Source organism: Diaporthe amygdali (assembly GCF_026229845.1).
Source record: "Diaporthe amygdali strain CAA958 chromosome Unknown NODE_16_length_960263_cov_65_539585, whole genome shotgun sequence".
Classification (NCBI taxonomy): domain Eukaryota; kingdom Fungi; phylum Ascomycota; class Sordariomycetes; order Diaporthales; family Diaporthaceae; genus Diaporthe; species Diaporthe amygdali.
In genome coordinates this window covers 544,145-556,249 of record NW_026517036.1, presented here as the reverse complement: position 1 = coordinate 556,249, position 12,105 = coordinate 544,145, and the positions used below count along the sequence as shown (strand labels likewise).

Sequence of the window (12,105 nt, the reverse complement as noted above, 5' to 3'; positions counted from 1 at the left end):
CAATCTTCCAAGGCTGTAAAACAATTACATGTTTAGTTACGCGCGGCTCTGCGGCTCGGCTGTTTGCGTTATTATCGCATCGGTCTCCGTGCGCGTGCATGTAGCCAAAATTAATAAAAATGAAGGAAAGGAGGAAGAAGAAAGAACGAAGAATTGATTCAAGGCTAGCGCAGCGCAGCCCGAGTAGTTTTGCTCTGCCGAGTCTGCTCCCGTATCCGGGCGCCCATTTTCCCTCCTCCACTCCTCGTGCTCTGCTCAAGTCGGTTCAAAGGGAAATTTGTGAAAATCAATAAACTTCAAAGTTAAAGATAAAAGATACAATTGCGCTAGGCACTGGTTGAAAGCAGCTGGGTCGTTAGCGAAATGTACGAGTTGCAGCATGCTGTTACTAGGCAGAATCCTGAAAATAGTGACCAAGACTTTGGGGCTCGCTGTTATAGAATTTGGGACTATAATATGAACAGAATGGTTCGAAGCATATAGAAGCCTTATCGCAGAGGCTGAGTTAGGTCTGTTGCATTCAAATAGAACACAACTGATGACACGGATATGAGCATTCTAAAGGGCCTGTTGGTAAGAGTCAATACTCATTTCCCCATTTGAGCTGTACCACACTAACGCATGTTTAGTAAATCATTTGTTCTATTTACAATATCTAACAACATCCGTTCGTAGGCCAATTGCACAATTTCGTACACGATATCTACCGCACCCAACGCTTGGCATTTTGACTTGAACAACTGTAACTTAACGGTATTAAAACCGGCAAAGTCAATGCTATAAAGGCTAAGAAGCCTCTCAAGGTTGTCCGGGGTAACGACACGCGCTTGGCTCTCGCAGCTGTACATGATGCGGCGGGCTTTGCGGCCGAAGCCGTATCACACCAAGTAAGAATTTCTCCACGTAGTCTGCGGGATGCGTCAATGTGGCGCGTCCGTTGAATGGGACGTGCCTGCTGTGGTGATGGAAGACAAAAAGGAGTTGATTCGCAGCCGTTTAGCAACAAATGGTAGGGACTTTATCTTGCTAAAACTTGGACTGTAGGGACTACACCTGATTCACGCGTTCTCTTGCCTCTGGTTCAGAGCCCAAAGAACGTCATCTGCCGAGGCAACCCCCCCAAACCATACCAGAGTCTTCATACAAGCATTATGGTCCTCCATTGTCAGAGTGGCCGTAGCATCGCTGAGTGTCTTGCAGTAATAGTCCCGCGCCACGCCGTCCCGCACTGTCGATTCGACGCAGACGTTACTGCCGACACCCGTGCACAAGAGCTGGTTGACACCGCGACTACGTAACAGATCTTCGAGATCCGTGTTGAAAAAGGCAGAATTGCGCGTCTTGTTGATTACGATTTCGCCTCGAGTCGTATCCGGGGCGAGCTCGTTAAGAACGTCCGCATCCCAGGTACCCCGGATGAAACCCCGCAGTTCCTTGATCTGAGGCAGTTCTTCCATCTGCACGCCGGCGTCTGAGTAGTCTTCATTGTAGCAAAGGCGGGTGAAGATGATGGGGATCTTGGCGGCGTGGCTTGCCGCGCGGAGCTTGTTGATGGTTGCGACGATGGCGAGGTGGTTGGAGACGGGCATCCCGAGCTTGCCGAAGCAACCCTCTTGGTGACAGAACCCGTTTTGCATGTCAATGATAAGGAGCGCCGGGTGGGATTTGAGTACTTCGGTCATCCTGGAATCTCTTCTTTGCGAAGATTATGGAGGCCAAAGATGATGTTCTGAGCAAGAGGCGTAGTCGAAATAGAGAAGGTACCTTGTTTCTTAGTGAGATTCTTATCTTGAATGCAATATGAAAACTAATTCCTGCTTGATTTCGATCTTAAAAGGTCTTAAATGGTTGAAGAAGAACCCATTGTATGCACTATTAGATACCTGGGTAATATCTAAGCTGCCGATTACATAGTCTTGTTCTGCATTCAACCCAGAGATCATCTATCTATTAAACTTTTTCACTAGTGCTCACGCATGCTACAAATCATTTTCGTCCTGGATCAGAGACAAAGTCCGAGACGACCTATAAGATAGCATAAATTTCCCTCTCCTCCTTGCTCATGCCTGCATTATTACAAGCCCAGCTCATTCATTTGCTACCTTAACAATCCCAATGGAGCTGTGCTACATCTATATTCTTTACTAGCCCGAAGAGAGAGGGGTCAAACATTATATGACTAAGAATCCGTGCAATTGGGCTAATTGAGATCTGTCAATTTAGAATGAAGTGAGGCCCTCTTATCTTTACCAAGACTCTAATTAGACAAGCAAACGGCATTTGGTGAGTTGTGTGGCATGCATTTGTATAATTACTTAAATCGGCCGTTAGCTAACGAAAATTCTAAAGCATACATCCAGACATTTCGCTAACGAGTTTCGATTGATATATAATTATAATTATAAACAGTGTGAGCACTATCAGTTGAATTTTATCCAATTTTCTAGCTGACCACATCGGGCTGCTCACCATGCTCGTACCAGCAGCTATAATATGAGGCAAAGACTCAAGTCTTCCGGGACAGGCCTCCGCCATGCTGATCTCTTATCCACTAATTCAAGCTAGCCTTACAGTACTCAAGTCCAATAATTTGGTAGCCATCGGACTTTACAACCTCTGGGACTTGTCTGCTAAATCAGGTGGAACGATCAGGCTTATTTCATACAATAAATTCAGACTAGGGTACCCTCGAGCGGCCAACATGCCAGTTCCTTCATGACAGTCAATATACTCAAACAGCTGTTGTTCGGGCTCCAGCACCAGCACCTCATGAAACACGCGCAGGCTCATCTTCTCCCCCAGGCTTTTTGCATACTTGCCAAAGCCGCCGAAGATGGCCAGATGCGTAGGGTGCTCTCTGCTCCAGCGTTCCAACGAGGCCAGATCGTCAAAGTAGGCCAGGCCAAACGTGCGGTCCGTCCCGCCGGTACTCGCAGGCTTTTCATCGGTCAATGGATCGACGATCTCCATAAAACGACAGCTGTAGCACCCGACCTCGTCGCCGTGGTCCCGCAGGAAATCCATCCCCTTGGTGAGGACGGGGTGCATCGTCTCCAGGTACAGGGCGCGCTCCTCGGGCAGAGCAGCGGACCAGTCTTGCCCGGAACGGATGACGGCGAGGTTTCTTTTTCCGGGTACGCGTACCCTCCGAGGCGGCCCCGTGCTGTTCTTATGAGTACCCGAGCTGCCGTTCGAGAGACTGCTCTTCTCCACCGCAGCCGCCTCGCCCACAAGCCAGTCCGTCTGCGAGAGTGGCAGCCGGTCCCGCATGCTCCCCCAGTAGCCGTGCTCCTGGATCGGCCCGCTGAGGTCCTCGCGCATGTTGGCCGCGCCCTCGGGCAACGGCGTGTTGTGGAGCGTCTCGAAGCGATCCACGGTCGGGAAGAATATCTCGAGGAACCACCCGTTCGCGTGCTCGGCGTCCGCCTCCAGCCCGGCCCACCATGCCTCGAAGCCGCTCGCTGCGGTCCATTCCCCGTACGCGCCTTTGTTTGGCCAGTAAGCGAGGACGGCGACGTTGTAGAACCCGCGGTTGTCGGTCACGGCGGCGACCTCGTGGAAGCTGGGCCGTGACCCGGAGGGTACTGCTTCCGCGGTGATGTACGAAGATATCGTCGCGAGCGCGCGGCCGTCGTCCATCTCGGCCTTGGCGTACTGGACTCCTATGATGGCCATGACGATGTCTTTGGTTGATTTGGGGAAGCGCGATGTGTATAAATCGTACGGCGGCTTGAACCCCGAGGATTTCTTGGCGGCAACTGTCCTTTCTTGGAGGAGCCAGGAGGGGATGGCTGGTTCGAGCTCCATCTCGTAAGAACGCTGGACTTTGCTGTATGAAGTTGAAACTTGTCGACGTAGAAGATCTTTATTCCCTAGCTACGTTATAGGCTCCGAAGAGGAAGCCGCCGTCCTCAGAAAAACATTACTCGAAAATCACAGACTCCGCAGGCTTGTGAAGCATTGAGAATATATAATATTGTAAGCACTTATATGTACCACTGCGTCATTGTATCACGGAAAGGCCATTATTGGAGGTCATTGTACATGTGATCGCAGATCTGGAGGTGATGAGTGAGCGGCCAAGCCTCGATCGAAGCAGTATCGCGTGGGTCAAATGATAGAGTTTCAGAGATAGGGTAATGCTGGCCCGGGTATCTGGGCAGCAATAGTGTACAAGCTAGAGTATTCCATTCTGCCTATCTAATGACTCGCTGTGTAATGACTGGTCCCTAACTGGCGAATTCGACGATTTCCGAGGAACGGTTCGATCCGTAAGGGAAAGGGCAGGGTTCTATTGTTGAGATCATACTGCGAACTATCCGCCCGGGGACGACGTTCATTATCCGCCGTCGTTTCACTCCCGCGAGGTCCTTATCCGCTCGCGCCTCGGCTTCTCGCTCATTACTGTTTGCTCCACCTCCGTTCGGAGTATCTAGTTTAGGTCGCGCTCACCCGTAGCGTTGCCTATCATGGTGGGAGATATTGGCCCTTTCGGCATGGAAGCTCCATCTTAGGCATCTCCTTTTCGATCTTGGCCTCGTCCTCATCGACCAGCTGCTCTGCCTGAGTCTCCCTTATTTCTTGGAAAGGAATCAAAAATGCTGATGTGAGACATGTTACACATGACGTATCCGCAGCATATCGTGCGGAGTGTGCAGTGTAGCAGTGTTTGTCAGCGTACCACCTTGCGTAGAACGGATACGAGAAGGACCCCTCGGTTTAATCGCTTTCCGGCGGCCGCTCAAATCACGAGTTCTAAGGACGCAGACGTATGGCTGACCTTGGAGTACCGTGGGACAAATTTTGGCAGTCTAAGCGCGAAGTATTGCGAGCTCCTAGATCTGCAGAAGCAGGCGCAGCCCGATTTGCCGAAGACATGGTGGATGCGGGCGAGGTGCGTCAGAACCTTGAGTGGACGCAGAAGAAAGTCTCGTGAGTATTCTTTTTGGGCATTCTGCGGGATCCGATCTCTAGAGGATCCGTAGTCCTGCGTGATCTGCGGCTCGCAGGCCCTCACGTTTCCACAGATGTCGCGAGCGGCCAACGCACTCTAGTGCAGCCACGTGGGTCTTGGTTTATATTGGACGACCCTGGCGGTTGCAATGTCTATAAGGACTTCTTATTCGATGTAGATGTTTAGAGTGTCCCTGTTTGAATGTCTGCGTGTAAATTGTATTGTTTTGGATTTAGTGGGCACGTGTGGCTGAGATGCACTCACCTTTCACCCAAGATCAACAAGCAAGGATGATCTTTCCAAAAGCAGATGTGAGAGCAAGGAGTTCTGTTCAATTTCTACTTAAATGTCAGTTGAGATGCTTGAGGCTAGCATCAATCTCTCATTTTAGTAGTTCAGCTGGCTTTGCTCAAACGTAACAGACAGGCCGGTCATAACATACCAGGTGTTACAATACACAATGTGACTCTCTAGATGGGGACAACGCCTCAACAACATCGGAGAAAGGCAGGATTGCATCACAGGGCTTGACATTTTGAAGGCCTCAGAGCGGGAGAGTGTTGCAAATTTACGCCGGAGCAGCCAAAATGAACGGAGCCTGTGTAGGATCTAAGCATTTCGACATTTTGCTTCATCTCTATGCTTATGTTCATGTCGGAATTGAAGACTCTGTTGGGCTTTTCATAGAAGACGCCGTGTTGACTACGCTTATAATTTGATCAGGACATAAAGATCTGGCACCCCGAAGAACAGGTGAAGACAGGTAATGAATCTGCAACCAAGAAACTACGCTCTTGCATCTGATCCTGGGTGTTCTTGCTCGACGAACTTTTGCTGTGTAGCCTCCTTGGCAATAATAATTCATGAGATAGCGTAGATGAATTGTGGCAAGATACGAGTGTCTAAAAATAGTCCTGTCGGTCTTAGGACATTCTACCTCCTCAATATCTTCCAGCACACGCTGCTACTTCTGGTGAGTCACGAAAACTCACGTTTGAAGGGCTTAAGTCACTGAAACTTGGGGCATTCTCGTCACAAGGTAGGGAGAATTGGTGTGATGACTCACAAGAAATGTCCAAGATCTGGGATCCAGAGGTCCCGTGCGACCAAGTCTCGAGGGGCACTGATGGCCGCTGGCAGCTATCTCAGAGCATACCAGATACATGGGATTTCGCAATCCGTATTGTTTTCAATGAGCATGAGTCAAAAAATATCGTCCGGTAGATTCCCGCGAGACTCGTTGAGGCTATTTACATGGCCTAGCGAAGGCAGCACACAACTGAGGCTGAGTGATTGAGGCAGACGCGGCATTTTCCAGACGAGCGATACGCTGGCATCCGCCTTCAAATGCATTGTTCGCATTGCTCACGTTGTCGGCGAGCTACAATGAGGCACTGGCCTTCGAAACCCTGTCCGGCAAGGTCGTCCACCAACACCTCTCGAGCTGTCAGTCAGCCCTATGAGCCACACGAACAGGTGATCCGAGCTTGTGTGAGTCGCCGTTGATGCACGTTGAGTCCACATTAATTTTGGCCCCCATGGCGACGAAGCTTCTGGCTCACTTGAGCACGTAATTTGTCTGCACAGAGTGGTTGCTTGCAAGAGGACGTTGGAGCCTCAAATGCTCCAGAGGCGCAATGTCAAGACTCCACTCGACTTGCTGAGAATTCCCGGCCTCGTCCACTGGCTTTCAGCCACGACACAAAAGGCCAATCTCCATTGAGGTGGCGAAGTCTCTACTCTGAACCGTGTTTGCTAAAACACAAGTAGAAAAAAGATCGCTGGCGGACCACCTGGAGCGGCCCCACGGTCTCGGCTCCGTGACCTCTTCCGAAGGCAAGGAGTGGCCCTGGAGGGACGGCAGAGCCGGCGATATCAACGAGTCCTTATGGTTGTGACCACATCCAAACACCGCAGCAGCACAGTTGAGCAACCCGGTGACTGAAAACGAGGACAATGTGCGGTTGCATCAGGCATCCCAGGCTTCGTGACTGCTCCTTGTGGGGCCTACACGATCGGCCTTGGTTAATCATCGTAACCGAGTGTCTGGCTGGGACTCGGTCAGGAAGCAATGTAACGATTTGAGCGAAGAGTGCTTCGAGTGTCCCACATAGTCCCGGCTCATAATTCCAGCCACGAGAAGTCGTAGCCATACGACTGCAGACCCTCCCCTCATTCCGGGTCGCCGGGGTGGGGGCACCTCGGCAGAACATGGTTCCACAAAGTGCAACTCGACAGAATCCTCTCTCGCATCTCGAACAATGAGGAAGCATTCTCCCAAGGTGCCGCCTCGTTTCAGGAGGCCCGGCAATGACGGAGACCTGAGCAGCCAGGTTGCAACGACTGTAGGGATTGTTTGTGTCGTAAGCCTTGGTAACAGCCTAGAAAAATCTTTTGCGGCACTTGGTCGCCTTTATGGGCCGGTGGCCAGTTTCGGCGGCCCGCCAAGGGACCCGCTTTAGTCCGGACGGAACCCTAAGCCCACGCCCGGAGGCCGCATGGCACACGGCTCATCAGCGAGTGTTGGTGATGGCATCGATGATCCTGTTAAGTATGATTGAGTCCCTGCCTGCACACATTGGCCGGCTTCCGGGGGGCCGTGAGGCATCAGCAATCGATGTCACATCCGCGTTGGGTCACATGAAGGCCATCGAGTTAGTCCTGCTCGTACTGGACACCCCAAGACGGTGGGGATTGCAGGGTGGAACGGTCTCCAGATACACCCCACGATACCTGTTGGTGAGCATAAGCTGGCGTTGGTTTCTGCAAACCTAATTGAGCCGGAAGACGGGGGTAGGGGGGCCTGCTCTGCTTATGCTGTCTGTGCCTTAATAGTCAGCCCTGTGGTGGGCTCCCGATGGGGATTGGATCTGGTCCAAAGCTTGGGGCAGATGCCGATCGAGATGACTGCTCGACGACGGTACTACCGGCGAGCAGACACCGTGCTCAATTCCAAACTCGAGAGAAAGAACAGTCGCCATGGGGAATGCGTCCGCATTGTTCACGTCAAATCAAACAATGCAGCAATATGCGAGCTGGACGTCATAGCTGAAGGGCGGATGTGCTGCGTTCCATCCGTATCTCACGGCCCGTAGTTAGGTAGAAGCCCAGATAGTCTGCCGATGATTCTGCCTCGCGATCGATGTGCATGTACCATACATGTGTACCATACATAGTTGCTGGCCAGGCATACGTCTAGAGCCGGTCCTGGTTCTTGCAGCGCCATCTTTGACCTGAGCTGATCACACTCTGGTCTGGTGCTGTGTCGCAGTGGGTGTCCCGCGTCTGCGCTTAGCAGTCCATGTGGAAAAGTAAGGTTTTGGTACGATGCAGACTGGCAGAGCAGCCTTTTCTGGTGTCATGCAGTTGGCGGCCACGATGCTGGCTGAGTCGAGGAAGCGAGGCTTGTGAATGGCTAGTCTGGGGAGCCCGGGCCCGGCAGAACGGTTCCAACACACACCTGGGCCTCAGAATGGGCCGGATGTTGTGGCCGTGGTCCATGGTCAAGGTGGTCAAGGTGAGAGAGAGGAGGGCTCGAGGAGGGGTGTAGACTGCACTGCATGCATCCCACATGCAGCAAAGCCTCACCGTCCATGCCTGATTAGACGCTGTATCCCTGTGTGGCCCGTGCTGCCATCGTTGGAGACCTCCCGCCATGGCTTACCTAACACACCCAGACCCTCTCTGTCTCTTACTGCAGCTCATGCTGGGATACTGACTGACTGACCTCATACGCTCACCCCCACCTAGACCGTCGCATCGTCTCCTCCTCTCGAGCAATTGACCTTCAACTGCTGCCGGCGCGGCAGCAGGCCGCATTCGCCTGGGTACCAACGTACCAGTGTACCATCGTACCCAGATGGATACTCAGCCACGCGGGCTGCATCCAGCTTCACTGCGCCGTCAATGGGGATGCTATCGCAGCAGCATGAGCAGCATGCAGTCGGGTCTCGAAACATGGCCTGCCCCGTCCTGCGCGCCCTGCCCATCCTGAGGCCTGCCTATTCACATATTCTGCTATGGCGATGGCTATGACTGACAGCCCATACCAACCGTCCATGCCCTCCCTAATACACCCATCCCCATGGTAGCAGTTCATATAATAGACGATGCCGCCAGTCCAAGGCTACCACATTGGCATATTGGCACACCTGAACCAGATCTGACACGACCTGACCTCATGTAGCCGACTATAACTCGACAGCACAAGCTAAATACGTCTCGAGGCTGTGAATTCTGCTGCCTGGCTCGCCGACTTCTGGGGCTGTCTGCTTCCTCTCATCCTCCATTACTCAAAGCCACCGCGAACCCACCGTCGATTTTGCCCAATTTATCACCAGCAAGCTTCCCTTTCCTCCCCTCGCCATTGTCCTGTTTTTTGCACTTGGGGGGCCGCGTTCTGATTGCTCAATTCCTTCTTACTCGGACCGACCGAATCTTGTCTGGATCCTAGTAAGACGGACGTCCCATCTCATACCTAACAGTTGTCCACCTAGTCTATACACATAGTTACTAGGGGCGAGAGATCATCGTTGCCTGTCCCGCCTTTAGCCTCAAGGACCATATCCACCCCTTGTCAGCTAATCTGACATGAATCGTTCCTTTGCTCCAACATCAGAGCCTCAATGGGGACTTGTTGCGCATCACAACGACCCAGCAAACACATCGGCCCAGGACCTGACGTCCTCGCCCATGCGGGACCTGGAAGGATCTGATGGGCCCCATTTGTGTCAGCTTTGTGGCAAACAGTATCCTCGACTATGCGACCTGAACAAACATTCCAAAGCCCACACCCGGCCGTTCAAGTGCCCCATCGAGGCTTGCAAGTACCACCTGCTCGGTTGGCCAACGGAGAAGGAACTGGACCGTCACCGCAATGACAAACACTCGATGGAGCCGAGGACATACTCCTGCTTATTTCCTCCCTGCACATGTACGTCAATTACCCACCTTGTCGTTCTCTGGGCAAACGTGTCTTGATACCTCGGAGACCAACCTTGAAGATAAGTACTAACCATCAATCGTCGAACAGACACCTCCAAGCGGGAGTCCAACTGCAAGCAGCACATGGAAAAGTCGCACGGCTGGGAGTATGTTCGCAGCAGGCTTGGACATAAGGATGAGGGGACCTCTCAACGCCCCGTCTTGACTAGCGACGTCAGCAATCAGGTCATCCACCCAGGAAGCAGCTTGACAATCCGGACTGTTCCAGGTTTGACCGTATCACCCAGCCCAATGGCACCACACAATTCTCCTGCGTCAACGGTATATGACGGGTCAATTCCTTATGGAGCTGATGTTTACATTCCCTGGACCTCCCCAGTGACGAGGCTGAGGAACAATGAGAACTTCCTGGAACAGTTCTCCCAGACATATGCTGCTGGCTATCAAGGTGATGACGAATGGCTCAAGATTCCGGTCGATCCGCAGCTATACAATAGGTCTGCTCAGGATGATGACGTCGCAGTGAAGTCAGTCACATCAGAGGCAGCATCTGGCGCCGAGGACTTACTCAAGGCTCCGCCTACCGTGTTGACACCACAGGCGAGTCCGATCGTCAAAACCCAGGTCTTGACTCCTCTTTCAGAACCAAGCCCGTTCATGAACCAGTGCCCTTGGGCCACAAGAGATGGTGTAACACCACAAGATGTCGAATCAGACCCCGGGAGTGGCTTTTCTGCAAGTCGAGGCCTGCGTTCTGGCAACCTTGGGCAGTTCAAACAGCCGGGGAAACGGTCAGTCAGGTTCTCTAGGGAATCTGATGGTAGCGAAGGGGACGGAGAGCCACCGAACAAGCGGAACAAGGCTCCTGGTGGGAAGGTAGATGAAACGGGAGACCCCAGAATGATCTGCCCTTTCCGAGCTGAACACCCAGAAATCTACGATATGGGCTATGATCAGAAATATTACAGCTGCCACACAGCACACGACAATATCTCTACAGTGGTGTAAGTACTATCTCTTTCCGGTCCGATGTGAGGCTCCCCTGCTAATGTCTAAACGAAGGCGTCACTTAGGTCGACCAGCTCACAGCTTGGACGTGGACAATGGTCGAAAGAGCATTTCATCTTTTGGTCTCGAGAACAACGAGCACGGCCACCCTGCTGCTGGCTTGTGCAAGAGATGCTGGCGAACCTTTTCGGACCCTGAAGCCTTCGAGAATCACTTCAACGCCAATTGTGAGATTGCTTCGCGTTCAAAGAGGGAAAAGTATGGCATCCTCCGCAAAACATTTTGTCAGATTGACTCAATGCTGCCGCGGAGTTCCGCTGAGGATGCTGGATCCGATGACAGCGACTTTGACGATGTTCCAGACGCAGAAGGCGATCCTGACGACACCATGCCTGTGAATACCACCAGAGCGCAACCACAAATCCCTAGGAGCGATGTGGTCAGCCGGAGCGAGCATAATGCTCTCATGGCGAGAGTCGCAGCTCTTGAGAGAATGTTGCAGCCACGAAGCTTGCAAGCCATCCCACGAACCGTACCCAGTCAGCAAGAGACAATGTCACAAGCATTGATGTCATCTTCGGCCGCCACGGCCACTCAGCCAACCCAACCAATGGGGCACTATGCATTTGAGGTTGGCTCACAACAACGCCATTCCATGGCAGAAAGAGGTGGCTCTAGAGAGCCGCGTGACCTCATGGGAGGCGTTCACAGGCGGCCGGTCAATTACAGGGACCAGATGGGCTTCAACCTGGACACCGAGAGCGTCATGGCTAATTACGACCCTTCTGTTGCAAGAAGGTCAGACAGTATGTCAACCATCCACCGCACCAGCCCCATCACCACCACCCACCACTATGAGTCACTCGACGGCCAGGCCAAACCGGCACCGTCCGACTCAGCCTATGGGACAGCATCCAACACCGGCATTGGTAATGCGCCCCCAACACAGAGCACCCAGCCAGGGGATCAGATGGGTGGCGGCGGCGACGAGTACGGGCAGGAGGGCATCTCCCAGGCGTCATCCAACACACGCCTGCTCAACCAGTTCATCCAGGCCGAGGAGCAGCGCGAAGCGGTGATGGGCAGGGCCAGCTTCTTCAACACCGAGGCGGAAGACATGGTTTCCAATTTCCTGAACATGGATTCGCAGTAGATAGACAGATAGACAGATCGGGCCAGATCACATCAGCTCACACCAG

At 52.6% G+C, this 12,105-nt stretch overlaps 3 protein-coding genes across 3 annotated transcripts; 1 reads left to right on the top strand and 2 right to left on the bottom strand.

The window, feature by feature from the left end:
* Positions 1-1,058: 1,058 nt before the first annotated feature.
* On the bottom strand, positions 1,059-1,682 carry J7T55_007433 (Isochorismatase hydrolase; the record flags this gene model as incomplete). Its single annotated transcript, XM_053144195.1, has 1 exon — positions 1,059-1,682. The coding sequence occupies one exon, from the start codon at positions 1,680-1,682 to the stop codon at positions 1,059-1,061; it is 624 nt and encodes a 207-aa protein (XP_052993123.1).
* A 925-nt stretch (positions 1,683-2,607) lies between these two features.
* J7T55_007432 (uncharacterized protein) lies at positions 2,608-3,807 on the bottom strand (the record flags this gene model as incomplete). Its single annotated transcript, XM_053144194.1, has 1 exon — positions 2,608-3,807. The coding sequence occupies one exon, from the start codon at positions 3,805-3,807 to the stop codon at positions 2,608-2,610; it is 1,200 nt and encodes a 399-aa protein (XP_052993122.1).
* Positions 3,808-9,544: 5,737 nt separating this feature from the next.
* J7T55_007431 (uncharacterized protein) lies at positions 9,545-12,059 on the top strand (the record flags this gene model as incomplete). The annotated part of the gene is made up of 3 exons (XM_053144192.1): positions 9,545-9,887; positions 9,987-10,902; positions 10,988-12,059. The coding sequence occupies 3 exons, from the start codon at positions 9,545-9,547 to the stop codon at positions 12,057-12,059; spliced, it is 2,331 nt and encodes a 776-aa protein (XP_052993121.1).
* Between the last annotated feature and the right edge of the window lie 46 nt (positions 12,060-12,105).